The sequence below is a fragment of the Patagioenas fasciata genome, chromosome 15 (assembly GCF_037038585.1).
Source record: "Patagioenas fasciata isolate bPatFas1 chromosome 15, bPatFas1.hap1, whole genome shotgun sequence".
NCBI lineage: Eukaryota > Metazoa > Chordata > Aves > Columbiformes > Columbidae > Patagioenas > Patagioenas fasciata.
In genome coordinates this window covers 3,894,701-3,920,235 of record NC_092534.1, presented here as the reverse complement: position 1 = coordinate 3,920,235, position 25,535 = coordinate 3,894,701, and the positions used below count along the sequence as shown (strand labels likewise).

The 25,535-nt window shown below is 44.4% G+C and overlaps 1 protein-coding gene across 1 annotated transcript; it reads right to left on the bottom strand.

Annotated features, from left to right (window-relative positions):
- Nucleotides 1–1,034: 1,034 nt before the first annotated feature.
- Nucleotides 1,035–22,757, bottom strand: EMP2 (epithelial membrane protein 2). The gene is made up of 5 exons (XM_065850956.2): nt 22,540–22,757; nt 7,580–7,691; nt 5,356–5,449; nt 3,960–4,106; nt 1,035–3,343 (listed from the first exon to the last, which is right to left on the bottom strand). Exons 2-5 carry the CDS (start codon nt 7,655–7,657, stop codon nt 3,159–3,161), a joined length of 504 nt encoding a protein of 167 aa, XP_065707028.1. The 5' UTR covers nt 7,658–7,691; nt 22,540–22,757; the 3' UTR covers nt 1,035–3,158.
- Nucleotides 22,758–25,535: the final 2,778 nt, after the last annotated feature.

Genomic DNA, 25,535 nt, shown 5'->3' with positions numbered 1-25,535 from the left:
TGCAGAACTTTTCCTTCATCTTGGATGGAATACATTAAAAAGTACATTTAAGAAAATACATTGATAGAAATATTCTAGAGTTGTTTTCCAAGATTTGTTTCTTGTACATCCTTTCAGGTGCCTACTTACCACGTATAAAAAGGTCCGGGTAGATTCACAGCTGCTAGGTTATATTGTAATAGTTTGGACTTTTCCCTTGTGTTCACTATGATTAGAAAGCAAAAGTTTTATGGGGTTGGGGAAATTGTTTCTGGGGAGCTGGGAGGGGTCGTTTTGGATCAGTCTGTACAAACCCGTCTATATTGTTACCATCTCTGTGTAAACCTGAAGCCTGGACTGGAGCAGATACAGAAGTCACTGGCCTGTTCCTAACGTTATTTTCTCTCATGCTTGAGCCCCTCAACCTGATCTTCAACCCACAGCTGCTTCTGCAAATGAGGAAAAAAAACAAGCTTACAAGTCAACTACTTATCAGAGCATCTGTGGATCTTGCATCACTCAGTGTCTGTTCTTTTAACACCATACATTTACGTGTTCAATGCACTAATATCTTCCCTGCTTACCCTGGAAGGTCTTCAACAAAGGACAAAAATAACCAGCTTGTGGTTCTAGTACAGGCAGAAAGAATTTAATTTTACCTGCTCACACAAATACTCCACTCTTTCTCATCCAAAATTGTGTAAATATATCCTAGGCTTAAAGACAAGGTCAGATTGCTAAATGTATCGAGCTTGCTATTACAGGACAAGAATTTGTTTTAACTTTATTTTCATGTACACTTTCAGAATAAAGAGAGCATAGAAAATGGTATATTTTAAAGGCATATCAGGTAGAAAGAATACCCTAAAAAATGTTTGTCCTATTCAAACTCTAGTTCGAGCTGTTTGGGCATTTGTTTTCTTGGTATGTACAACATTCCCACCTGGTCTGTTCTATGTGGCATCCCACGTGTGCTGCTGTTTGTTCACCGTGGTGTGCACGCTTTTTGCTGTTAATTAAAGGGACAGATCTTTACTGTGGAATTGAGCGGTGTGTTCATGTATATATACATCTTTATTTTAAATATTTCATCTATAAATGACCCGAGCATTATTAAGGCACAAAACTCTGCAAGTCAGAGGCACAACAGGTTGATTTACAATTTTACAGGACTGTCTTGTAGATATAAGATGGTTTTAACCCACAGTTGCTTAAGAATTTCCCTATTTCACGTTTGAATAGAACTAGCAAAATGCCTTAGTTAATAGTCTGTCTGCTTTCAACCTTAAACTGCACCTACTTATTTAAGACAAATTCTTCATGCTAGCAAATTCAGGTGAAATGTATTCAGCAAACTGTCGGAACACTTTCTAAAAAAGCAGGGTATTAATTCTTGAACTTCAGAGCATTTCCATAAGAGGGAAAAAACAAAACAAATCAACATGACAAAAATATCAGCATCATGCCAGGCTGGTGAGAATGTATTTTGCTCAGACTGATTTGGGTTTTTTACTATTATTATTACTTATAATGTGCTGTGCTGCTTACTGGTCTAATTTCTGAAGAGTCTCGTTGGGCTTGCTTTGCTCCCAAAAGACAAGTAGTATGTGCCAAATCATTTTAGGATGTTCAGGGAATGGAGATGGAACTACATGACCTGCTACTCATATTGGAGACAGTTCCTGGACTGTTCTGCACCTGAACTTTTGCTTTGTGAGAAATCAAGGATGAATTCTCTGCAGGAATGGGTCAGACCATTGGCTGATGTATAGTGCAGTAAGTATCAACTTTAGTAGAGCTGCACTACTTCGTAATAATGAATTTATTCTACATTAAGTGTAAAACCTCATTCCAAAGCTGTTTATTTTTTTACTGCCTGTGTAGTGGGCCAGCTGTAGTGAATATACTGCAATAAATACATGGTTAGTGCTTTTTTACAAAGTCCAATCTGTATTTAAGCATCAAAGCTGTGACTAACCAGAGAAAGGCATCTCATTCATTCTCCACATTGAGCTCCCAGCTCCAACATCACCATCAGCCAAAGCCAGTATTACGCTGCTGAGCAGTTAAGCCTCGTATTACAGTACAGATTTCTCTCACAAAATTATTGAAAAATAGAAATCACCAAGTCATTTCAGCTTGAAAAAACTGTCCTGGAATTCCTAAGCATAGTAATTACACTCAGATTTATTAACTAGGAGTGTTTAGTTCAAGTAAAACCCACAAAAGCATTTAGAATGACTTTTTGAAAGGCCAATTTCCTAATGGGCAGACTCAGGGAATTCTTTTGTAAATGATATATTAGCCATGAAATCATTGTATAATACAAGCCTTGTGTAATAAACATGTTGAGTTTGGCTGTAAAATCTCAAATTTGGCATTGCTTGATCACTAATTTGCTTAGAAATTTGCAAGGTAATGCCTTTTTTTCCCTTTTCTTCCTTCCAGAAACACAATACATGATGCAAAAATAAGGATGTGAGTGGGGTATTTCTTACTGCTCAGACTACTCTGGTCCCGAGTTGTCCAGTGAATTTGCTGGTGAATTCTCCCGCCAAAGGCTCCCTATGCTTAAATTAAATGTGAAAGAGAAGCAAGGGAATAATTAGCTGGAGTACAAAAAGGAGTTGTTTACTCTGCAAAGCAAGTGGTTTTAATAAAAGTGCAATGACACTTACTGCACGTAATAAACAGCAGAACCCTCAGCCTCTGCCAGAACAGATGCACTGCGGGCAGCTTTGGCCTTTTAGAATTGTTCGCTTTTTCACTGTGATCTGGGCCTCGTTTTTTACTCCCCCTATATTTATCCCACCCCAAAGGGATACATCTGGTCCAGGAATACAGTTAGCACACTGATTACAAATTAATTTGCATGGGCCTTGTTTGTGATCTACTAGAGGCCAGGAACAAACTGTTAATGTCTAGTAAAGGGAAAATCAAGTATGATGATGAAATATGTAAAAGAAACTACTCGGCTGTCCTGCTCAGCCCCCTGACCTGCTGGTGCCAGGCATTCCATGAAACCTGCCTTGTTCAAAAATTCTGTTCCATATCAAGAACACAGTACATTTGTAGAGAAACAATACCTTTACTACAAAACCATGTAAATGATTATATACAAAATGGTTACTGGAATTTGGTTTTGTACTGTAGTGACAGAAATAACTAGCTGCTGACATTTATTTACGCTTCCTTAATACTAGGTACATCACACCGCTGATGAGGGTGAAGGCAAACGCGATCCAGGCTAAGACGAAGGAATAGCCGTATCGGCCTCCGGACACGTCAATGAAGTATGCGGGGCTCTTGTGTAGCTCTTCATGCCTGTCTGTATAAATGGAAGCTGCAATCATAACGCACAGACCTGGAGGACGAAGAAAATTGTCAAGTTCAGCAGTTTGAAGTATTATCAATGAGCACGAAAACCAGTCACTGGCTTCCTTCTGTCAGCTGCTTCCACCAATGGCCTTTTTTGCAGACACTCACTTTCCATCCTCAAACTAAAGTGGGAGCATCTCAGGACGCGTTTTCAGTTTCTTTGGCATGGATTAAATGTGAAGTGCTGTTGTGTATTTATGTCATTTGCAATGAACACCAAATGACTCGAAACATCTGGAGAGTTTTAAAGACTAACAAAACATTCAGGAAGTACCTGCCTGTAACAATTTCAGGGTTATTTAATTTGTTCAACCAGCTCAGAATCTCAGATTCTTTCCCTTCAAGGTTTAAATGACTTTATTCCGAACAGCAATGTCATCCATGTTTTAAGTGCCTAAACAGTGCAGAATGGAGCAGTTCACTGTTTAAACAAATCTGAAGGATAAGCTGTGACCTCAAGAGCCCTCCAAATTTCTCATGCAGCTCATTCTTTTCGAAACCATTTTCCCCTTGCAGCTCATTCTTTTTGAAACCTTTTTCCCCTTCCCTTTCCTACTTTCATGCAAACATCATGAAGTCACAAGTGTTGAAAAATCACTCACATGACAGGAGCTGGATAACAGAGGTTAACACAAATCTTTCTCCTTGCTTTAGACGGAAGAGTTGAAGAATGAAAACCAGAAATGCCACACAACAGAAAATAGTAGATAGGACCATGGTGGCCTGGACAGCCTGAATTGATTGATATTCTGCAAAAACAAAAAAGCAGCCTTGATTAAAAACACAGTTTCTCTCCCGCCCCGTCCAGCAGCGAGCAGTGAGTTGTCAGCAGTTCAGCAGGCGCGCGTTGCCCAGGGTGGCTATTCTCACCTTCCTGGGTACTCAGCCAGAGCTTTAAGGACTTTTCAAAGCTTTTCATTAAACCCAAATAAAAACACTGCAGAGACTATTTCTCCCACACCACATCCAACCTACGCACTAAAAGCAGAGAACTGCCAGGTGTCCCAAAGGGTTCCAAGCACCAACCTGAGTCCCCGGCCAGGCCTGGAGGGAGCTCTGTCCACTGAGATGGAACTGGCCAGGACCTCCATGCTTGGCTTAAGGGTTTTCATCCTGTCAGTTACTTCTCTATAACTGGGATGTGAAGTGATCAATGATTTGTTACTACAGGTAGCTGCTGTGTGTAACTTTGCTGCACTAACTCCTCGCAGCAGCTCTCCTCTGGCAGAGCTGCGCTGCAGTGAGTAGCTGGTTCGGGTACCTGATTTCAATGAACGCACAGTAACACAGACATCAAACGCACATTCCTTACGTTGGTGTTAGTTTAGATATGCCTGTACATAATGGATCATCTCGTGCAGCACAGATTTGCTCCAAACCAACTTGATGCTTGGAAAGCCAAGCTGTGATATGGATACATGGCTCCTCAAATCATCTACCTCTTTCATATACACAGAGACTGAAAGTATAGAAATAAAGCAAATGTAACATTGGAGAAATGTGGGGGGTTTTGTAAAGCAGGATGTTTGGCTGTGCTGTATATTAAGGCCTCTTTGTTAAAACTTATGTTCTGACTTTCTTCCGCTTTTTCCCCCATGCCTGTGTGCAGCCAGTACTTTGGGGTCCTTCTTTGGAAGCTAAAGTTCAGTTCTGAGACAAGTTCTAACACTTCAGCCACACTTTCAGATGACTTCACTCTTTTTACCTGATCTCATTTTTTCAGAACTCCTTAGCACTCCTTGTTAGTTGCCCGCGTTTGCTCTCTTGCACTGAGCTTTCAAGCGCACCTGACAGTTTCCTCTGCTCTCCTCTCACAGAAACTGTTGGAACAGTTTGCTTTTTCAAAACGAGAAGCCAGTATCAAAGTTTTTAGAAGATCTGAGTAGTTAGAGCATGCAGCTTTTTGAACCAATATATTATTTCCACCACAAATTTCATTGCGCTTCCCCCAGATCTCCTGCTAAAGGAGCTGAGACAGAGGCCTGGAGAGACACTCACCGCTGAAATGATCACCGATGGCCATACAGGTGCTGTTATGTGTGGTGCACACTCTCCAGACATCTGTAGTAAAAACATCTCCTACCCACCAGGCCTGCAAAATAAAAGTAAAGGGCTCTTACAAACACAAACCAACCAAACAACACCCCCCCCACACTCTTCAGTTGTCAGTCTCCTGATCAGAAACATCAGCCAGCACCAATTCCTGTTCAGTTTTGATAATCAACCATTCAAACTAAATCCAAGATCTAATCACATTTTCGAATAAACTGTGTATTATTATTAACGTCGTTTTCATTTTAAAGCTGTGTGCAGTAGAAAAGGGAACAGATGGCAATGTTAAACACCCCAAAGCACATGGGATTTTCTGCTGTTTGGGTAGAAATGTTGGCTACTCAGTGATTACTCACTCCTTAAGGTACCTGGCCAAGATTGGCTTTGTTCCTCCAGACCCTGTTGAGGATGCCCAGCTCTTTAAAGGCACAGCATTTTTTAATTCACAGGAAACAGCAGGGCATAAATCTGCGAAACAGAAACCCTTTATAAATGTTCTGCTTCCTGACACTGACCTGACTTCATCTCACCGTGATGTAGCTGTGCCATCCATGTGCAAATGCAGCTTGTACCCGAGGGCATCTGACTGGCAGTGGCTAGTGACAAATTGAGATTTTCCTGTGCTATTTCTATTTTGATATTTTAACACTTCATGCAAAATGGTACCGTGGTGAGTGAATGGATTTTTACGGTAGCCTGGGAAATGCTGTGAGTGCCCCACACAAGTGGCATTTCCTCAGGAAACCCGTTCCCATTCCGATTGCTACCCAGGCCTTTGTTTTGAGACTGGTGCTGGAAAAATATGACTTTTAAATATGACTCCTGGTAGCATCTGCTGCTTAAACAGACATTCCAGAAACCTCACAGCTTACTGTGCAGCTCTGCAAACAATAATGCAATAAAAACAATAATATTTTATGATAGCAGGCATTTGTGTAACAGTAACACTGTGTTTTAAGAAAAAGCATTCCCTTTCCAGGATGCCTTTCATTTGGGTTTTGCAGTCCAAGTTCAATATATTCTTCTTCAGCTCTGAGCAATATATAACCCTTTCAGAGTTATTTCCAGGACTATAAAAAGCCTCGGAAGATGATAAAATCTAATAGAACGTTACACAGTGTAAGTTTGTGACTGCTTAAAAGCAGCTAATGACATAAAGCAGAGGGCATGGGGTTTTATTTCTATAATAATTTGATTTGTATGGAGCAGTTCTGAACTAGCATAAGTTACTTTGTCCCCTGTCCTAGCTTTCTAAATATTCAAAGCAGCAGGGTAAGACAACCTGCTGTAGTGCTCAGTCCATGACCTGCTTCACTGGAACAAATCAACCAGCCGACTGAAAGATAACATCTGAGTTTGTACAATTTTGCAATATAAGGCTGTAGGTAACACATCATTTCACTTGGAGCGGTCCTGGAAAAGACCACGGAATTCAAACCAGCTTCACTGAGTACACTAAAGTACTTTCAGCAGATATATTTTTTTAATTCTAAAAGCCTCTATATGCACTTAACCTACTGGGGAAAGAAAGACTCCAGTGCCCAGTGAAGAGTACCCGTCAGGATAGTGGGCTGGTTTGGGAAGTGGAAAATTCAACTAAGAGCTAGATGTCAACACCAGAAGGCAAATTCTTTCTTCTAAATCTTTGTCCTGGAACAGCTTAACTGAATGGAAACAGGTAAATTCATGGTGTGCGCTTCATGACTTAATTGAGCATCCTGGACTACCACTTGTGAGGCAAACATACCTTGACTGAAATTATCCCCACGGATTGATCACGAGCTAATTGACTTCATGTGCTTGACACAACAGGACAACAGACTTTTCCCCCTTTTCCCTCATCTCTATTGAACCAAGTCCCACATCTCTGCCCTGCAAGCATGGCAGGATTTGTAAATACATGCCCTGGCCAACTATTAATGCCTCACAGGAGAGATCAGCTGCATAACACGGGGCTATAACATGATGCCATACGAATGTACAGTGCGTATGTGTATAGTCTCCTCCCTGTACAGCAACATGCATATTCAGGGCATTTTTGTTACAAAAAGGTGTAAGGAGACCAGTGTGCCTAACAAAGTTACATGCTTTCAATATGCAAGTTGAACACAACTAGAGAATAACTTCATTTTTACGTGTTTGAGAGAAAAGGAGAAGAAACGACACTCACATTGTCAATGGTTGAGATGAACAGCAGCGCTGCGGAGGTTATGTGAAACACAATAATGAAAGCCAGAAGAATCAACATCCTCGCTCACTGCAGGCCTTAGTCTGTGATAAATCTGTTGAAAACAAGAGAATATTTGATCAATCTTTAAAAGCCGTTCACTTCTCCACCTGTCGTTCTGCAGTTTCACTGAGCAGCCCGGGTCAGCGCCAGGGTGTTTCAGAGCCGCATGCACTGAGTCTGCAGCACACAGAGAGAAAAGATTTCACATAATCAGACTTTCCATCGGCACAATGGCTTTCTGCTTGGGGTGTGATACGTAACTAGCATCGCTGGTGTTAAAATGAATCACAACTTGACATGAAGCCAAGAGGCGCGTTTTGCAACCTGCCCGCGGGCCGGCTGCAGTGCATAGAGACGCACACAAGAGTCTTTCCGTGTGCTTCTCCAGTGAGGATAGAAAACACTCCTTCAGGTTGACTTTTAGAGAAGCACTTTTCAAATTCCAGCCTCATTTGCATGTGATGCTGGAATTGCCACGGGCTTTGGGGAAGTCTTGGTTCAACCGTGCTTGCAAAGGACAAAGAAATACGGGCTTCCAGAGGATGCTTGTAGAACAACAATAACCACATCAAGAACGACTTTCCAGATTTAGCACCAGCTATGTTGTACCTTAGGTTTCATTTCGGTTGCCCTTTACTCATATAGCTACAAGTTTTATCTCTGGATGAATGACTTAAGGCTCCTGTTTGCTCAAATGTATTACTCTGACTGGTAAAGCTGAATAAACCCATTAGTCATGTAATAATCCAGTTAGTTATGTTATGTTCAGTCACTTAATACTCTCCATAGTCTCCTTATTATCTTCATACCTTATCTAACCCATTTATTATCATTTCACATCTCAAATGAAAACCAAAATATTCTTATGTACAAAGGAACCACAAACTATTTGAATTGGGATCCCCAATAAATCTGTGGGCACATAACAAATAGGTTGGGGAAAACTACTGTTACTGACACACAGAAATGTACAATTGCTTGGTATATCTATTATCTTTTTCTTCTTATTGTGTAAAAATGCTTGCCAATTAATATATGCTATATTCTATAAGGAATCTGCAGCCTTGCAGATATTTTCTTTGCATTTCGTGTGCACCATTCTGTAGCATCACCTGCACGTTATCACTCATCAGTACATTAGCTCGTGTTTCTCCACTTCCTTTGCTTTGGACACATTTTCTAATGTCAAATGATCCCACTCATGTAATGCAGCAAATATCCAGAAGAAAAGGCAATTATTACTTTTTTTTAAGACTTCTGTGTTGTTTTCCATGTCTAACATTCTCCCCTACTGCCAGTTACTAGAATCACGAACCACCTGGAGAACTGAACCAAATAAAAGGGCTGCTTTAATAGGCCAAAATACAAGTAAAACTTCGACAAAAAGATAAGAGACAGCACGTGAAACTAGAAGCTCCAAACTGATCCTTTACATCTACACCACAGTACAGCATCGTAACGAGTACAAAGCCAAACAGGATTGAAGTGCTTTTGAGAAGACACAAATTGACCAGATAACCTTATATCTCCATCTAATTGGAACAACTGTACAGCAAAGCCAAGTCAAATCCTAAAATAAGGAAAGTAGCTACTCAAGTTTTTACGCCTTCCCATTTTCTCACTGTTAAACTTTGCCTTCTCAGCCACAACAAAGAACAAAAGTGGCAATTTCCTCTAAAGAGTCAATTCTATAGATGACTCAAGACCCTCTGAATCTAGTTCTGCTTCTAGAAATGTCATTCATGGCTCTATCAAGCCCTTCTTGAATGAAAGGAAGAAGGAAAAGAAGATATTTTGTGGGTTTGCATAATGCCACATCAAAATATTTTCATTGTGCAATGTACTGGTCCTCACAGAGTGCTCTCTTGTCTTGCGGTTGGGTTTCTCTGAGTTCCATTTGTTGCACAGATGGTATCTAAGCAGACAATAACGCACCACTCATCTGCCTTATAAGGAGAGAGAATCAAATTGTACTCAGTATTATTTTAAGAATAACAATACAATTTCATCATATTACATGAAGCATCATAAAGAGAGACAGAAAAATGTAACCTAATTAAAACCAATCTTGCAAAGTCAAGACTTGCCAGCACAGACAAATCCACTTAATCTTCACTTAATCTTCTGTTTGTGTTTTACTGCTTTCAGCCATAAACAGAAGTGTTTCTAACAGGATGGACAAACGTGCATGGGTGATGAGGAGAAGATATTTCATGTTTAACCCAAATAAAGCCAAGATTAAAGCAAAGGGTGGTTTTGTCTTTACAAAAAAAATTAAGAGCAGAAACAACAGTCTGATGTTTCTGCTCTGAAGACCCTTCCTACCAGACAGTTTTGGATCCCTCCTCCTGACTTGCTGGCAATGGCTCCTTCCACGAGCTGATACAACTTCTGTGCTCACCGTGCTACAACTATACACAGATACAGGAGAGAGGAGTGAGGAGGGGTTTGCAGCTAAACGCCCTGCGCGCAGGGAGCCCGGAGCTGCTCCTGCGATGCTGCCAGTGACAAGAGGAGCTCCCACAGCACCTGCATCCCTCTCAAGGCAGAAATTCTGGACTTGGTCCTAAGCAACCAGTCCTCCTCCATTCCAGACATCGCCGGAATTGAGAAGTTTATTTTGGAGACTGGAGACCCTTCATCTCCCTCTCCCGTCCCTCTGACCACAGCTGCCTGGGGACCCATCCCCACAGCAGGCGGCTCCTGTCACCCTCCGTGAGCAAGGGAAGGACACGGCCATGGTGCCACATGCAGAATTTCTGAAAATGCTCTTTGTGTTAATATTTAGAATCCTTACATTCATAGTTCATTACTAACCAAGCACAGTGGTAACATCCTATCTTGCACACTAGCTGTCAGCCTCTTTGTTTCTTATTCACCAGTAACTACTTCTCAAGGGTTCTCTTCAGGTTGTTCCTGGTTGTTGTAGCAGGAGCTGGAGCCCCCACCAGAGCTCACCAAACCACCAGTGTGTCACTGGGCAGCGGCTCTGGCCTCAAACGGAGGGCACCTGCAAGAACTGCTGGCACTGCTGTTTGACCTGCCTGAACTTGTTCTGCTCAACAGGGCAACCAGCAATTTGCGCTACATTAAAGCACTATCATCTCTTATACTTAATTTATGCACCAGAGGAAAACATTGCTTAAAAAGGGCTGTGAATAAGAACAGAAAATGCATTTTTAAATCTTAAATTTGGGACTCTAGTACTTGGTGTTATTATACTGAACAAGAATCTGCACACAACTATATTAAGAAGGTGCATAGGAATGATGATAGAATCATAGAATCATTTCAGTTGAAAGAGACTCTCATAATCATCAAGTCCAACCATAACCTAACTCCAGCATTAAACCACGTTCCTAAGAATCTCGTCTAAACGCCTTTTAAACCCCTCCAGGGATGGTGACTCCACCACTGCCCTGGGCAGCCTGTTCAACGCCCCACAGCCCTTTCCGTGAAGAATTTTTTCCTAATATCCAATTTAAACCTCCCCTGGTGCAACTTGAGGCCGTTTCCTCTTGTCCTGTCACTCGTTACGTGGGAGGAGAGACCAACCCCCTTCCATCCTCCAAGCTCCTTTCAGGCAGTTCAGAGATCAGAAGGTCTCCCCTCAGCTCCTGTTCTCCAGCTGAACCCCCCAGGTCCCTCAGCTGCTCCCATCACACTTGTGATCAGACTGTTCAAGTAAAACTTTGCTGCCACCAGTGTGTGAAGTGATGGGGAATTCTGCTGCATTTTTTTGCACGGCTGTTTTGCAGCTCCGGGAGCACTGCCCTGTTACCAGCGCTAATACACGCTGCCATGAAAAGGTTTCTTGCTCTTACAGGAGTTCTGCTCTTAAATGAACCATTGTTCAACTCTTCTGCATTAATCTCTTGATTATAGGTAAGAATATTTGTATTGATCAAAAAAAGCTTCCTAGACAGAGTCATTTTTTACTTCCTATCATCTGAAGCAATATGTATTATGCTCTCAGGTCACAGTGTTTATGATTTTTAAGCACACTGCCTTTAGGCATGGAGGAAGACTGGGATGATGCAACAGATATTGTTCATCATTCTCCAAAGAAGTCTGAATTCTTTTAATAGTTTTTACACACACGCACACACAAAAAGCTTTTTGAGCACGCTACAGTTATCTTTAGTAGAAATAATAGAGCCACTCTTCTCAGAAGTACACGATGAAAAGACCAGAGGCAACAGCCACAAGTTACAACAAGGAATATTCCAATTGTGAAAAATGTATTAATTATATTCAATGAGCATGATTAAGCACTGGCACAGGGCCCAAGAGGCTGTGGAATCCCCGTTCTTGGACATTTTCAGAACTTGACTGAAGCAAGGCCCAGAGCATCCCAAACTAAGTCCTGCTTGGAGCAGGAGTGTGGACCAGAGACCTGCCCCTCCAGCTCTGCCCATCCAGGGCTGTTCAGGAACCCCCTGCACTCATCTCCAGCAAAGCTCTGACAAAAGAGAACATCACGTTGGACTGAGCTCATCACGTGTAACCTTCAAAACAGATTCTGGGGTTCCAGTAAAGATGGCATTGGATGTCAACATGGATTCTTCAACCACAAGCCTCAGCATTTAACACCACTTTCCAAAGTCTGTTGCAAAGCAGAAAAGCGCAGGTACAGCTGAATTCCAAGTGCAGAGTGCAACTGAATCCCCAAGGAGCGAGGTGTGAGAACCCTGCTGAACACATCCACATTTGCTGCGGTAACAGGCTTTCCCACTAACGCTGTGACGTTGCAGGACACTGACACAAACCACATTGAAAACAGAAGGCCAGCGACATTAACAACAGAGATTTTTTCAATTAGTGTAGAACTGTGTCTGGGTAACACTCCCTGATTTTGCCCAGGGAGAAGACTGCAGCAGTCACACCGATCTGTCATCTTTTCAGTAAAACAGACTATTGGGAGCAGTAATTTTCACTTCTGTTCTGGGAGCCTGATGTGCCTCACAAGAGTGGCTGAGAAAGGCCTCTGTTATAATCCAGACGTGCAGAGACAAGTACCTTTTTACGAGATAAAACAGCACCACAATCACAGAACTGCACAGTAAAAAGTATCCAGCCCTGGATTCCCAACAGTTCTGTACTGTAGAAGGCAAATGTCACAAAACTGGATTGCCTCCCTGTGTCAAACTACACACCCTGCAAAAAAAAAAAAAGCCTCAGTTTATCTTTAAGATAAAGTTTATCTTTAATGTCCACCAGTACAAAGAAACATGCCTATTTGAAATTTTTCTGGTATTTAGTACAGCACGCGAGCAGAAAGGAAAGCTCTGTCTTTGACAGTTGTTAGCAGAAGGTTTATCACCACTTTCCAGTCCAGATGTCAGCTCCACAGCCCACACTTGCATTTCTTCCCATGCGGTTCAGTTCTGCTGCCAGGCTATTTCCCATGTTTGTGCATATTTGATTTTTGCAACCAGAGGAACGCGTACGTAGCACACTGTGTTTATCCTGCGCTCATTTGCATCGAGAAGGCTGAAGCTTCTCCCACAACATTTTCTGCTGCCCTCACTTCCAAAGACCAAGTCAGTTTTTTGTATCATCTTCATCTGAGTCCACGCATGAAGAAAATGCCCCCATGGACAATCTTGGTTTACACACCTAGAAACACGGTGCAAACCCTGCGAAAGGGCTCCGGTTCTGCACAGAGCACAGCTGGAGATGAGCAGGATCCTCACCCACACTGAGCACACACCCAGGGAAGGGGAAAGGATCCTGCTGAACGAGTTTCCGTCCCTGCAGCTTTCCACTGCAACCAGAACAGCAGGTCTTTGGCCCATCACTGCGGATTCAATTCAGCCAAACCTTCTTGAGGTCACCGGTGTAAAACTGAATCAAAGCAAGCCGCCTTCATTATCAATTCTTCTGCCCCTTGGTGCTGTAATTAAGTCTGCATATACGAAGTCAGAAGAAAAAGTCTGTCTGCTGGTGGCATGAGAAGTCTGTCATCTTGTGACGCATCACAAGATGTTTGGATTTACATGATCACCACTTTGTTTTGTTCAGCGTTCTTGTGCCACATCTCATGGTGTCTCATGACAGAGCACTCAGGAGCTGGCTCATGTTTTGCCTGGACCATTGTCTCTAAGCTTGTATAAAATTCCACAGTTTATAAGGAACAGAGTGCTACTATTATTTTTTTTTTCTTTTACCAAATATGAGGGTTCTGTTTTTTCTTGTGTGCTTCTCAGAACTGGAACCAAAAGTGAAGGAAGTTCAGGCAGCAGAGTTTCTCCCAAACTAGCTTTAAGGATTCCAACAATCCTCTAATGCCTAAATATCAAACAACACAAAGGACGAGAAAGTCAAGAAATTTAACACCAAGGGAATAATTATACCAGTTGAAACAACTTTCTCCAATTTCATTATTTCTTCTGAGTTAATTTGACAGTTGGGAACACCAACATCACAAGGTATAATTTACTGAGTGATATTCCTTAAAACAAGGCAGATAATATCCAAACTCTTAGACTTTCTTTCTTCACCTTGCCCTTTCAGTGTTCTCCAAGCTGACTATTGCTCTGACTCTATTCCCAGTCTGCCGTATCTGTACATTAACCCATCCTTTGATGAGTGCCCCCTGGATCCCGTCTGTCCCTGCAGGGCTGTTGGGACGCGCTGCCCAGCGAGCGGCTCCTCCTCACTGTCCTCCTGTGTGCTGCTGTGCACGTGCCCCAGCTGTAGCACATCTGGATCCTCTCCATGTCACCTATGGAAAAATCCTTCTTCTGTGCAAGGAGAAGTCTAGAAAGGAGAAACACATCCCTGTACCTTTCTTTCTCATTTTTCTCCTGTATCATCAATGCCTATTGGAAAAGGAAATACAACAAACGCAATCTAGTTCTATTTTAGATGGTGACTTGGGAGCCTTACTTTAAGGAAGCAGCCTTGAAATATTTCAGGACTGGAGTGCTGATCTTGAAGCTAACATTGCATCTACATGTATTAGCTGCATGCAAAGGTTTTGCTGCCCGTAATCATTGAAAAACACACCGATAGTTCTCTGGTGCATGAAGTGAGCTGCTACGGTTAGAGCTCACAGGTGTACTACACAGAAACGGAGTTTACTCTTCTACTGAAGTCTTATTTATAAGTGTGATTCAGCAATTAAAAATAGAGGTCTACCAACAGATGTGGAACTCTGTTATTTATGCTCACATATTGTCTGCTTTCAGCAAATCAAATATATTGTAGACCTGGACCCTCACTGACCTATTCTTCATGTTCAGGTGTAGATTCCAATTCTGATCTGTTTTCATGCTCAGGTATTACAGGGTTAACACTCAATACAGAAACAGTGTGTCCTCTTTCAACCAGCCATCTCTTTAGCCAGCTTCAAACCCTGAAGAAGTGCTGGTTCGTTCACACTAGACCTCTACAATATTGGATGGGGACCCAGGAGAGAACAGCAAAATAAGATTACCAGTCTACACAGCAGCCAGGCTCCCACACAATTTTTCCTGGTATGAAGCTGAGCATGAAAACAATGTATGCTCTTCAAGAAATAAGTCCCTTGACGCTGGACTCGGAATCAAGAGTGCCAAATGTCCCCTCAGCCCCCAGATGGCACAGACACCATCAGCTCTTTTTGCTTAAGAGCAGAGAACACTCTCAAGGCCGTGGCTCTTTGTGCTGCCTGTTTTCTGTGGACGGAATCAAGAGCTTTTCACTTGCACTTCCAGCTACTTCCCAAAGGCCTTCACCACAAAGCAAGGAAATCAGAAGGAAATGAAACAATGTTCCCTGCATACACTCACTGTATGTAGGCAAAAATAAATTCAATATAGCAAAAATTAATTCACAGTATCTTCTAGAGCTCTATTTGAACTACAACGTTTATGCTTTTTTAATCCAACCCCACAAAATGGAAGTACAATGATTCTGCCAGGTCTCAGTTTGCCGGTGCCCTTGCAGCAGGCTCTGTTAAACCCAGCGTGCTCCGGCACAATTAAAGCAGTTGGCTTGATGTATTTTATTAGTGAAATACAGGGGTGGGGGACAAACTGGCAAGATGTGGTATGGCCCAGATTTTATTCAGCTTCTTTCTGAAAATCTCGCCTTGCAAGCAAAGCCCTGAGTTCTGATTTTTGTGTTCATCAAGATTAATACAAATGTGCCTCTATAGATTCATAAAGCCTTTTGTTATTACAGCAGTTGGGTGTCTGTCCATCCTCCTGGTACTGAGTGGGACTGCCTGAACAACAGCAGTCTTAGAGGGAATAAGCTCAGGTTTTGCCTGTTGCCCATGTGTCAGGGATGCTGAAGCACCCTGGCAGCTCTTTCTGAATCTGCTTCATCAACACTAAACCTTCGCTCCCCCCCAGAAATGCTACCTGGTTACCCAGGTAGAACAGACCGTGTCTACAGTTGGGCCTGGCAAATCTTCCTTGGACTTCCTCCACTCTTTCTCACCCTGTTTTCCTTATTAGATCTATGCTACTAAGCCAGAACTCCGAAGTTTAAGAAATTATAACACTGCTATCTTACACATTTCTAAACAAACACAAGGAAAAAATTGCAGCAAAACCATAAAGTGCTAGCTTTGAGTACTGAGACCCAAAGAAGATGAAGTTTCTAACTTCTTAGGGATGCTTTTAGTGAAGTTTTGACCTGGGGATGCCAGCACTGCTGCCACTTTTGTAACTCTCTCAGTCATTTATTTGCAGACAAGCTGGGGCTGGGTTGAGACTTGCCCTGCCACTCCTTCCACTGCGGCCCCACCGGGTGCGCCGGGGGGAGGTCACTGTGCCGAGAGCCTTTGTGGGCACACGGAGCAAAGAGAACAGGCAGGACCTCGGGAAAACACCAGCACAATGTCCTGTTGCGGGGTGGGGAGGTGGCGCTTACAGGGAAAACGAGCCTTGTGACATCTACTTGAAAATCCTAAAAACCAGCCTTAGGCTTAAAAGATTTGAAATAGGTGTATACAAATACTCCAGCAAAGCCTGGAAGAGAAGCATAACAGTTGGTATATGCTGAGAAAACACGTTAGCAGGTACAGAAAGCAGCAACCTCTACCAACAGACCCTCGACTACAGGCAATATTTGAATAATAGTCTTTAAGCCTTCATCTTTTCAAAACTGCTGTTTGGAGATTTCTGTGTGTTCAGCAGAAAGACCATGTTTATCCTCCTCTAGCAGCACAAACCGGCACCTTCCTCAGAAGTAAATCTTTTCTATAGTCTTCTTTTTCCCTAAAGCACTTTTTCTTCTAACTGCACTTTCACGCTAGATAATCATAATCTCTGATTTACCCTGTTCTGTGTCTGCTTCTAAATCCCAACACAACTGACAGCGGTGTAAAGCAGGCTGCCTTATTGCTAAATAACACCTGACACGGTCGCAATTCATCTCTAATTCACATCATAGTCGTTGCTTGTGCTTTCCACCATCTGCTCATCCACCTTCAGTTGATGCCAAGAGTCACGTGCCTTTGCAAAAATGCTAACAAAACCTGGTCTTTAGTAAAAGATACCCCATGGAAGCAATCTGCTCAAGAGATTAGTTCGCAAAGGGCACGTACTGTCTGGGAAGATTCAGCAGTAATTGGAAAGAAGGAACAGTTTGTATACTGCAGTTTCTGGTTTCTTACAAAACATGAATGTACTCTCTCAGCTTTCACATCTGCAAAACATGTTATAAAATGTTTGTAACTTGAAGTATGTATGGGTAGAGCTTAATTGTACACTTAGAAATAAAAAAAAAAGCACACATCGTTCCAGGCATTGAGCGCACCATTGCCATACAGCCAGTTTTCTAAAGAAAATTGTATACCAGATACCACTTCAGTATAAACAAAACTGTGGCATACATTAAAACCTTCTTAACAATCAAGCTGGTCTAAAAGCACTAAAAGCTTGTTTTCCTAAGCTAAACAAGACAAGAACTTCTAGTTCTGACTTGTTCATTCTCAAAGATGAAGACAGACTGGGGATAGACTTGCTTGCAGGTCAGGACAAACACATGGAGGAGAAAAGAACTGTTTAACCTAAAGTTGAAAATAAACGGCTATAAATCAGCTGTGAGCACATTTAGGATGGAAATTGTAACTCTTAGCGCTGTCAGGTTCTGGAACAACCTTACAATCACCACAGCAGGGAAAAAAAGCCCTGTCTCCACAAAAAAGGATAATGTGACCCAGTGATTGTGCTGGACCAAGAGGTCCCTCCAGCTCTGCACCCCTCTGATGGTGATCTCAGCAGTTTCTTTCAGGTCTCTATGTTTTTCAGCGTGCTTTCGCATGACACACATGCCCTTGGCACTCTGCTGAATCCTCTCCTGTCTTCCAAAGACCTCAGGCGATGCTGGGAGCAAAGCCGACTGTTGATCTGTACGGCGGCGTAAGACAGACAGTGAGGATGGGACTGACAACCCACCATCGGCTTTCAGGGAGGATCCACTTCTCAGGTGAGCGGTAAAGCTGCAAAGGGCGAGCGAGGCCTGTCCCCTTTTCTGAGGGTGACCTACAGCCCCTCCTGAGCAGCGGTCGGGAATCACAGAGCTCTCTGCAGCCTCTGGCTCCATTCACAGACCGCGGATAATGACACGGGGTGTACAATGAGCTTTTCCAGCCATGAGCGGCCTCCTGGGAACCTGCTGCTGAAGGAAATAACTGAGCTGAGGTGTGGCCCGGCCTCACCCCTGCAAACACTCCACGGCCACGCTTCGCTGTCAGGATTGTCCCCGTTCAATGCCTCGGCAGCGCAGGGACAGAGCAAGTATAATACCTGACCTTTTCATCAGGTTGACAGATTGAATGTGTCCTCAGTCTGATCCAGTGAAAAGCAAACTAAAAGCATACCTGCAGCATTAACTCTAGACTTTAATATAGAGCAAATCCCAGCCCCCGAGCTCCACTGGCTACAGACTGCTGCTTATCCAGAGATTATTCCAGATACAACACAACAGCTCGAGTGATTTATGTTGTTCCACCTAATTAACCAACAAACAAAAGCAGAAAAAGTCTGTCTTTCCAGATTGAAAGCAATGCGTTTAATTCAGTAGAAATGAAAGCTGATATTGTTTTAGCTTTGGCAGATGCTCTATGGAAATTGCCAGCAATTACATGTTTTAGATTCGCTGCTGTAAAATTTTCAAACTGCTTGTTTTGATTTGGCTTTGCCCAGCTCTGGATTGAGAAAATTTGGGTTTAGTTCTTTCAGAGTTTACACATCATCTAGGAAGAGTGTGAAAATACATCTCTGTTGACAGTACGACAGTTGGCTATAAAATAAAAAGAGCAAACTCTTCCACAACTACTACTATTGTTTCACAGCAATACTGCAGCATATGATGGGGTTTAATACTCACCCTACCTTTGGAATGTCATTTTTACATTCTAATTTGTAATCAGTGCAGTGTTTAGGAATCAGTGAAGTAAACCATAAATACGTATCCTATAGCCATCTCTGAGGGGTGTTTGAGTCAGTCCACTTTCGGCCCCACCTACAGACTCATGTGAACATCTCCATACAGCCAGAGGGTTGTATTTTAAGGTCACACCCAAATTACGAGGCCTCACCTGGCGTGCACATACCATCATTAAACCTGCCCGTGAAACTTCATAGGCAAAATAAAAAGGCGTAATTACATTTTCTCCATTCAGTGAAGAAATAATAATTCCTTTGATGGATGAATTTAGGCCATCAGGTTTTCTCTTGAATCCCACCCAGCAAGATCTGTTCTCCAAAAAGTAAGATGCTTATCTTCCTGATGAAGTCATAAGCATCACCTGACATACTGCAATACATTTTACAAAATTATCTTTCCTCTAAAACAGTAAAGCTTTCAACAGAAATTGCCAAGACTGAGATCCCACCACAAATGTCACTTGTTTGTCTTCAGCATCCGAAAAACAAACCAACCCTCACAAACATTCAACAGCTCCATGAATGGAATTCCTTAGTGCTGTGCTTATGTTTCCCTTGCTTCTCCTCTGAGACAAAACTGATGTCAATAAAAGCTGTGCATTCCTTTCTACTTTCAAATTTGGCTTGGCTGAAATATTCCATGGATTTTGTATAAAGTGTTTGGTACACTTCAGAGTAAATCTCTTTCTTATTAGTTCCTGTATAACACGGTGCCTCATTCTGGTGGGTCTTCTTCCAACAGGAACACAGCAGTGGGACTTGGAAAGCAGATCTTCTGCCAGCTAGCAGTATAAAAGGTCTTGTCCCCAGAGACCTACTTATCTCTTTAATTAAAGACATTCTTGTACTGATTTATGTAGTGGTGTCATGTCTTAAATGATGCTCAAGACACAGATAGAACATGAAGTGTAAGTGGAAAACCAAAATATACACAAACCACTGAGGTGAAAAGGCAAAAGTCTCCTTGTGGTGCCATCCAACTTATTTTTAAACGGACAGGGAAACAGCATCATGAAAGGAGCCAAACTACGACTAATATACTTAGTAAAAGTGGAGGAAGGTCTTGCTCCTCTACATATGCATGTAGGACTCATGAGTATAACATTCTTCTACTCATTGTAGGAACATCAAACTCAAAATGGGCAACAGCCTTGACACAGACATCAAAGGAAAAGCCATGACAATGGAAGGAAGAGAAAGATAAAGACAACCGTTAAGAGATGCTCATCAATCAAGAGGTGAAGAGTGCATTAACTGAAAGTGGGTATAAGTCGAAGGTAGAGATGGTAATTTACTTCAAGCAATGTTGGCCAGAAACAATAACTACTGCATCTAAGAACTGAGAGAGAACCCCTGTCCAGGAGAATGACGGTACAGTAGCCTTCAGTCTTGACCTGCTCAGTCTGTTCAACAACTTCCCTTACTAACAAGGTTTAAAACATGTGTAAGCAAATAGAATACATTGTTTTTCCTCACTGGCAGATCCACAGCATAATCAACACTATTTAGGTGCTTACAAGTCTATCCAGAGACCACAAATATATACACCACCAGTAGCATCTTGTCTACTGATAGTATGTTTATTTTAACTGATATTAACAGACTGTTTTCCTTCCCAAATGAGCATATTCATAAGAAACTGATTGCCTGCTACCAGTGTTCATGGTATTACTGCACTTCACCTTGAGCTGATGGCTATCAGAAGAATAATCCCTGGTTCCCCAGCTGGGCAAACAGCTGACCTGGTAACATCCATGTCAGCCATGCAGCTGACATCATAAAATCTGTACACACTTCTATTCAGCATGGAGGACGAACCTTCCTCCAGGTATCCCAACAGTCCATCCTTTATTCTGCAAGTTCACAAAGGGATGCAGAGGACAGCAACAGTTCTTTCATTCAGAGTCTTTGAAGAACGGTAACAGGTCAAGACTTTAAACCTCATGCTGAATAAACTCACATCAGCTTCTGGTGAGCATGTTTTCCATATATCTTTCTTTCCACTCCCACTTTGATTTTACCAGCCATGCTAAGCACCTACACCTCAGCTGCATTCCTTAGCATGGCGTTTAATTTGTCACACGCTCTCCTACCAAAACATAGCTGGATTCTCCAGTAAAACACAGCTCCGCTCACTGAAACTCCTGCCCAGCTCTCCCCCCCAGTCCGTGCGGGTTCCTGCCCGTCCATGTCCCCAGGCACCTGTCACCTCCGTCCTGGCGGCCCAGCGGTGTCGCTCTGTTCTCAAACCACCCAACCCTGCCCGGCCAACAAAGCCTTCAAAATCAACAGCACAGAGCACGTCTGGATGGCAGAGTCATTACAGACTGCTTTACTTGATAGAAAAAACATCTGCTCCAGCAGGCAAGAACGCTTATTTTACATAGCTAACATACCAGCACCGTATGTATGGGGTCTGAAAGTGAAGAGAAAGTGCTGCCTTTTCTCTTTTGATGAAGATTAGCCAACCATAGCTGTTTACTTCCAAAGTTCCTGAAGAAAACTCTAAGAAAATCAAGCGTGTATTTTGCAGTTATTCAGTGCATTTCTTCACAGTCTTGTTTCAAGCCAGAAGATGCTTATAAGATGCTCAACTGCAATAATTACTGATCATTTACATATTACTGCCATGTGTTGGGGGTGGGGGGGGAAGACATTCCTGCAGCATGTGAACAAAATATTTCTGCCAAGAAATTCACAGGCAGGCCAAACTGCAGGTTTCACGGTGGCAGAATTCTGGGTAGGAGCAAACCCTGGGTCTGTGTGCTGGGGAAAGGACCGCGGTGCGCTGTTCCGCTGGAGATGTCCAAACAAGGAGCTGATCTCTCAAATTCAATATATTACAAGCAACCCATGTTACTGAAAGCTGCCTGTCTGGTACCTGGCAGACAACCTCCTCTGGACATCACAGACAGGAATAAAACCAGCAGTAAGACAGACTGGCTTATCAAAACCGTAGTTTGACCCAAGTTGAAAAACTTTTTAACGCTGGCAAAAACTTCGTCAACCGAAATCTGCACTGAATTATTTATATTTTCTTTCCACTAGGGGGGGGCGTCAACTGCCAAAGCCAATCCCACGTTACTGTAGCAAACGCAAGCCCCACTCCGAGTACTTTAAAGAAAAAACACCACACAAGTATCCCGTGGAGAGCGCGAACCGTCCGCCGGTTCGGCGCGGCCTGTCGGGCACCCGGGAGCGGCCGCGTCCCGTCCCGCCCTGTCCCGCCGCCCGATACCGAGCGGCTGCGCCGGTCCCGCGGTCGGAGCCCCGGGAGGGAGCAAGACCGGGAGGCCAGCCGGCCAGCCCGGGGTTACAGCGACCCGCCACCCCGGGGGACGGCTCAGCACCGCGGCCGCCGACGTGCCGAGAAAAAGTTTGTTTTGTAGTAAACAAAATCCTTGGTTTTATCTCCCCGCCCCGGCCCTGTTTTTTCGGTTTGTTCCTCCCCTCGCTGGCAAATTCCCCCCAGACCCCCGTCCCGCTCAGCCCCGCGCCCCCCGCAGTACTCACGGGCGCAGGGCCGGCGGGCAGAGCTCCGCGGGCTGCGACCGTCTGGCGGCGGCTGCTGCCTCCTGCCCGCCCTCCCGCAGAAATGATGTCAGAAGCGAACTGGGTGTGGAAAGAAAATAATTCCCCAAAGTGCCCCTCAGCCGCCTGCCAGGGCAGAGGTGTGTGTGAGTGTGTGAGTGTGTGTGTGAGTGAGTGAGTGGGGAGGGAGGGACGGGGCGAGCGCGGGAGCAGCTTTTCCCCGCCCGTTTCCACTCCGCGGCGGGCGGGCATCCCGCCGGCCGGCCCTGCCCGGGGGCTCTCGACCCGCCCCGGGGCGCACGGCGGGTCCTGTGAGCGCTGCAGCGCTGCCTTGACCCGGCCCCGGGTCGCGGTCCCTGGGCAGGGCGGGCTGCGCCCCGACCGCACGCGAGGCCACCGGGCGGGCGCTTGTCCCCGGGCGGCCCCCGCGCTCCGTCCGGGCGGCTGAGGCGGGACCGGGCCGGGAGCTGGCCGGGTCAGGAGTGACCGCTCCGTGCCCGGCAGCGGGGACTCGTCCCGCCTCAGCACACCCGTCCCGGAGCGCTGCGCACGACGCTGCCCGCCAGGCTCCTGTCAAGGAAGGCAGGGAAGGGGCGGGAGGACGGTGCCGTCCGGCGGCAGAACGGGGGCCTTCCCCGGGCAGGACGCGGGGAGACCCAGGGCGGAGCCCCCACAGGAGCCGTCTGTGGGGAAGGGAGCTGCGGCCCCCGGCGGGGACGCTGTCCCGGCACCGCCGGCCCGGAGCGGGCGGAGGGCGGCGGGAAGGCGCCATTTCGCGGCGGCGGAGCCGTGCCGCTGCGCTCCCGCCGCCAGAGGCTGGGCAACCGCGGCCTGCGCGCCGCCTCCCGCCTCTTAGCGGCGGGTTCTTTGGGACGGTGTGAGCGGCTCCGGGTCCCGCCGCGCTGCTGAGGGACGAGCCCGGGCCGGCTGGAGCGGCAGCGGGTGCCCCTGTCGGGCAGAGCTGCCCGGGACTCGAGGAGAGAAAAACTTGTGTGTGGAGAGCTGAGGAAATCTGGGCTTATAAAGCCTCTGCGGGCAGCTCAGGTGAGCCCTGGGATAGCTGCTCGCACCCCAGGAGCCCTCTCTCCTGAAGAGGTTTGGGAACCACCATAGCTGCAGGCAAGCCATCAGTAATAAGCTGTGCCCGTTTTCAGGTTAGTTTTCATAAAATATATGACGAAACAATTGAAATAGTGACCATCACCAGCTGGGTGATGCTGTTTACTCTTACTCACCAGAAGAACAAGGGCTGTAATTCGGCTCTTTGGCTGCCTGACAGGTTTTAATGTTGGTACAGCCTCTGTTTGCTCAGAGGGCTGAAAGGTCTCACCTGCTGGTCAAGCATCAGCTCTTACTGCTGAAGTTGGTGAGGAATCTGGCTGTGCCAACATGACTGTCAAGCTGGTTTATGTTTGTTTTCCTTAGTGTCTTACCTTCCGCTACAGTTCTGCACAGGTTGCTGTTAACATTTGTTTCAGATGTTACCTAAAAATCAACTAGACCATGACTCTGTAGAATCAGACCGTACATGCAAGTTTATGAGCAGCTTTTCCTGCTCCCAGAGATTACCAGTTTTATAAGAACCGTAGTGAATTCCAGCAACACCATCCGTATTCTTGAAGTCTTCACACAAATAGCAGCAATTACGTTGAGCAAAACACTCTGTTGGTTACTACTCAAAAACTCACTTTGTTGCACCTTCACCCCTTCGGAAGTGCAGCATTAGTGGCCCTGTGCAGGTTTTAGGAATCTTATGTGTTACTAAAAATTAAAGAAACACTGGAAGAGTCGCTTTAGCAGTCTAAGTGCCACCAACTCCACCAAACACTACATGCAATTCAGTCAGAGTAAATGGCATTTGGTGACATTGTAATCACTCTTACAGTGTCATTTTTTCTCTGTTGGATATCAGCTTTAGCTCTGTTACAACTACCAAACATCAAAAATATCTTGTGTTCATTAATCACTTCAGAGTCATACACGAGAATATCCAGTGCCATGAACAGTCCCCACCTTTCACTAAAACTTCAGGTTTCTATGTGCTCATATATATTCCGTGTTTCTGGGCAGTAGGGACCGGCACAGACCTCCACTGGCTGCATCTTTTGTCCATCACCTGTTTTCTGGTGATCACATTGTGCTTAGACTGGAATAGGAATTACAAGTGGCTCTGGGGAGATGCTCGCAGCTTTGGGGCTGACGGAGCAGAAGCCAGAATCTTGGGATACTGGCGAAGGAGGCAGCCCTGCCTGTGGATTGCCAGGGATTCCAGGAAAGGAAGCGATGCCTCAGGGTGAGCCGGCCCCTGGACGCGTGAGCAGCCTCACTTGCACTGTGCTAGAGCATTGGAGCTGGAGTCACTTGAAACATTCCCCTCATGCAGCTGGGGTTGCCCATGGAATTGTGCTATGAAACAGAACACTTGGTTTTTAAACAAAAGATGAAGTTGCTTATAACTTAAGTGACTAGAAAGAGGAAAATTGACCGTTCTACTTCATCACGTAATGCATTAAAGGCACTAACAATTTCGAAAGATTAGGGCTGTGACAAAACACCTTTGTCCATCTAGAGTACTAGGTAGCTACTTTGTTTTGGTTTGCAATGTTAGTTTTGTTGGGCTGGTGCAATACCTGCCTTCCTGGTCCTTTTTTTGCTCAGTGTGTAATATTAATGTCAACAAGTGGCCCTGTAGCATAGGTGAAAATTTCTAGATCTTTTATCAGCAGTGTCTGAAAAGGTTAATCTTCTGTAAGGCAGAGATGGAGCTGTAATGTGTATAGTTGTGTGATGGGGAGCTGAACCAGTTCTTTGGGGTACAGAGTAGGATAATCCATAGCAAACAAGATGAGCCATTGAAGTTGGCTGTAGATTAGAGATATTGAGCACCTGGTGATTGAAATCTGGGCAGGTGCTGTTCATATGCTGTCAGGATACCCAGCTGCATTGTATAAATATATCTGTTGTAGGTGGGTTGGCTG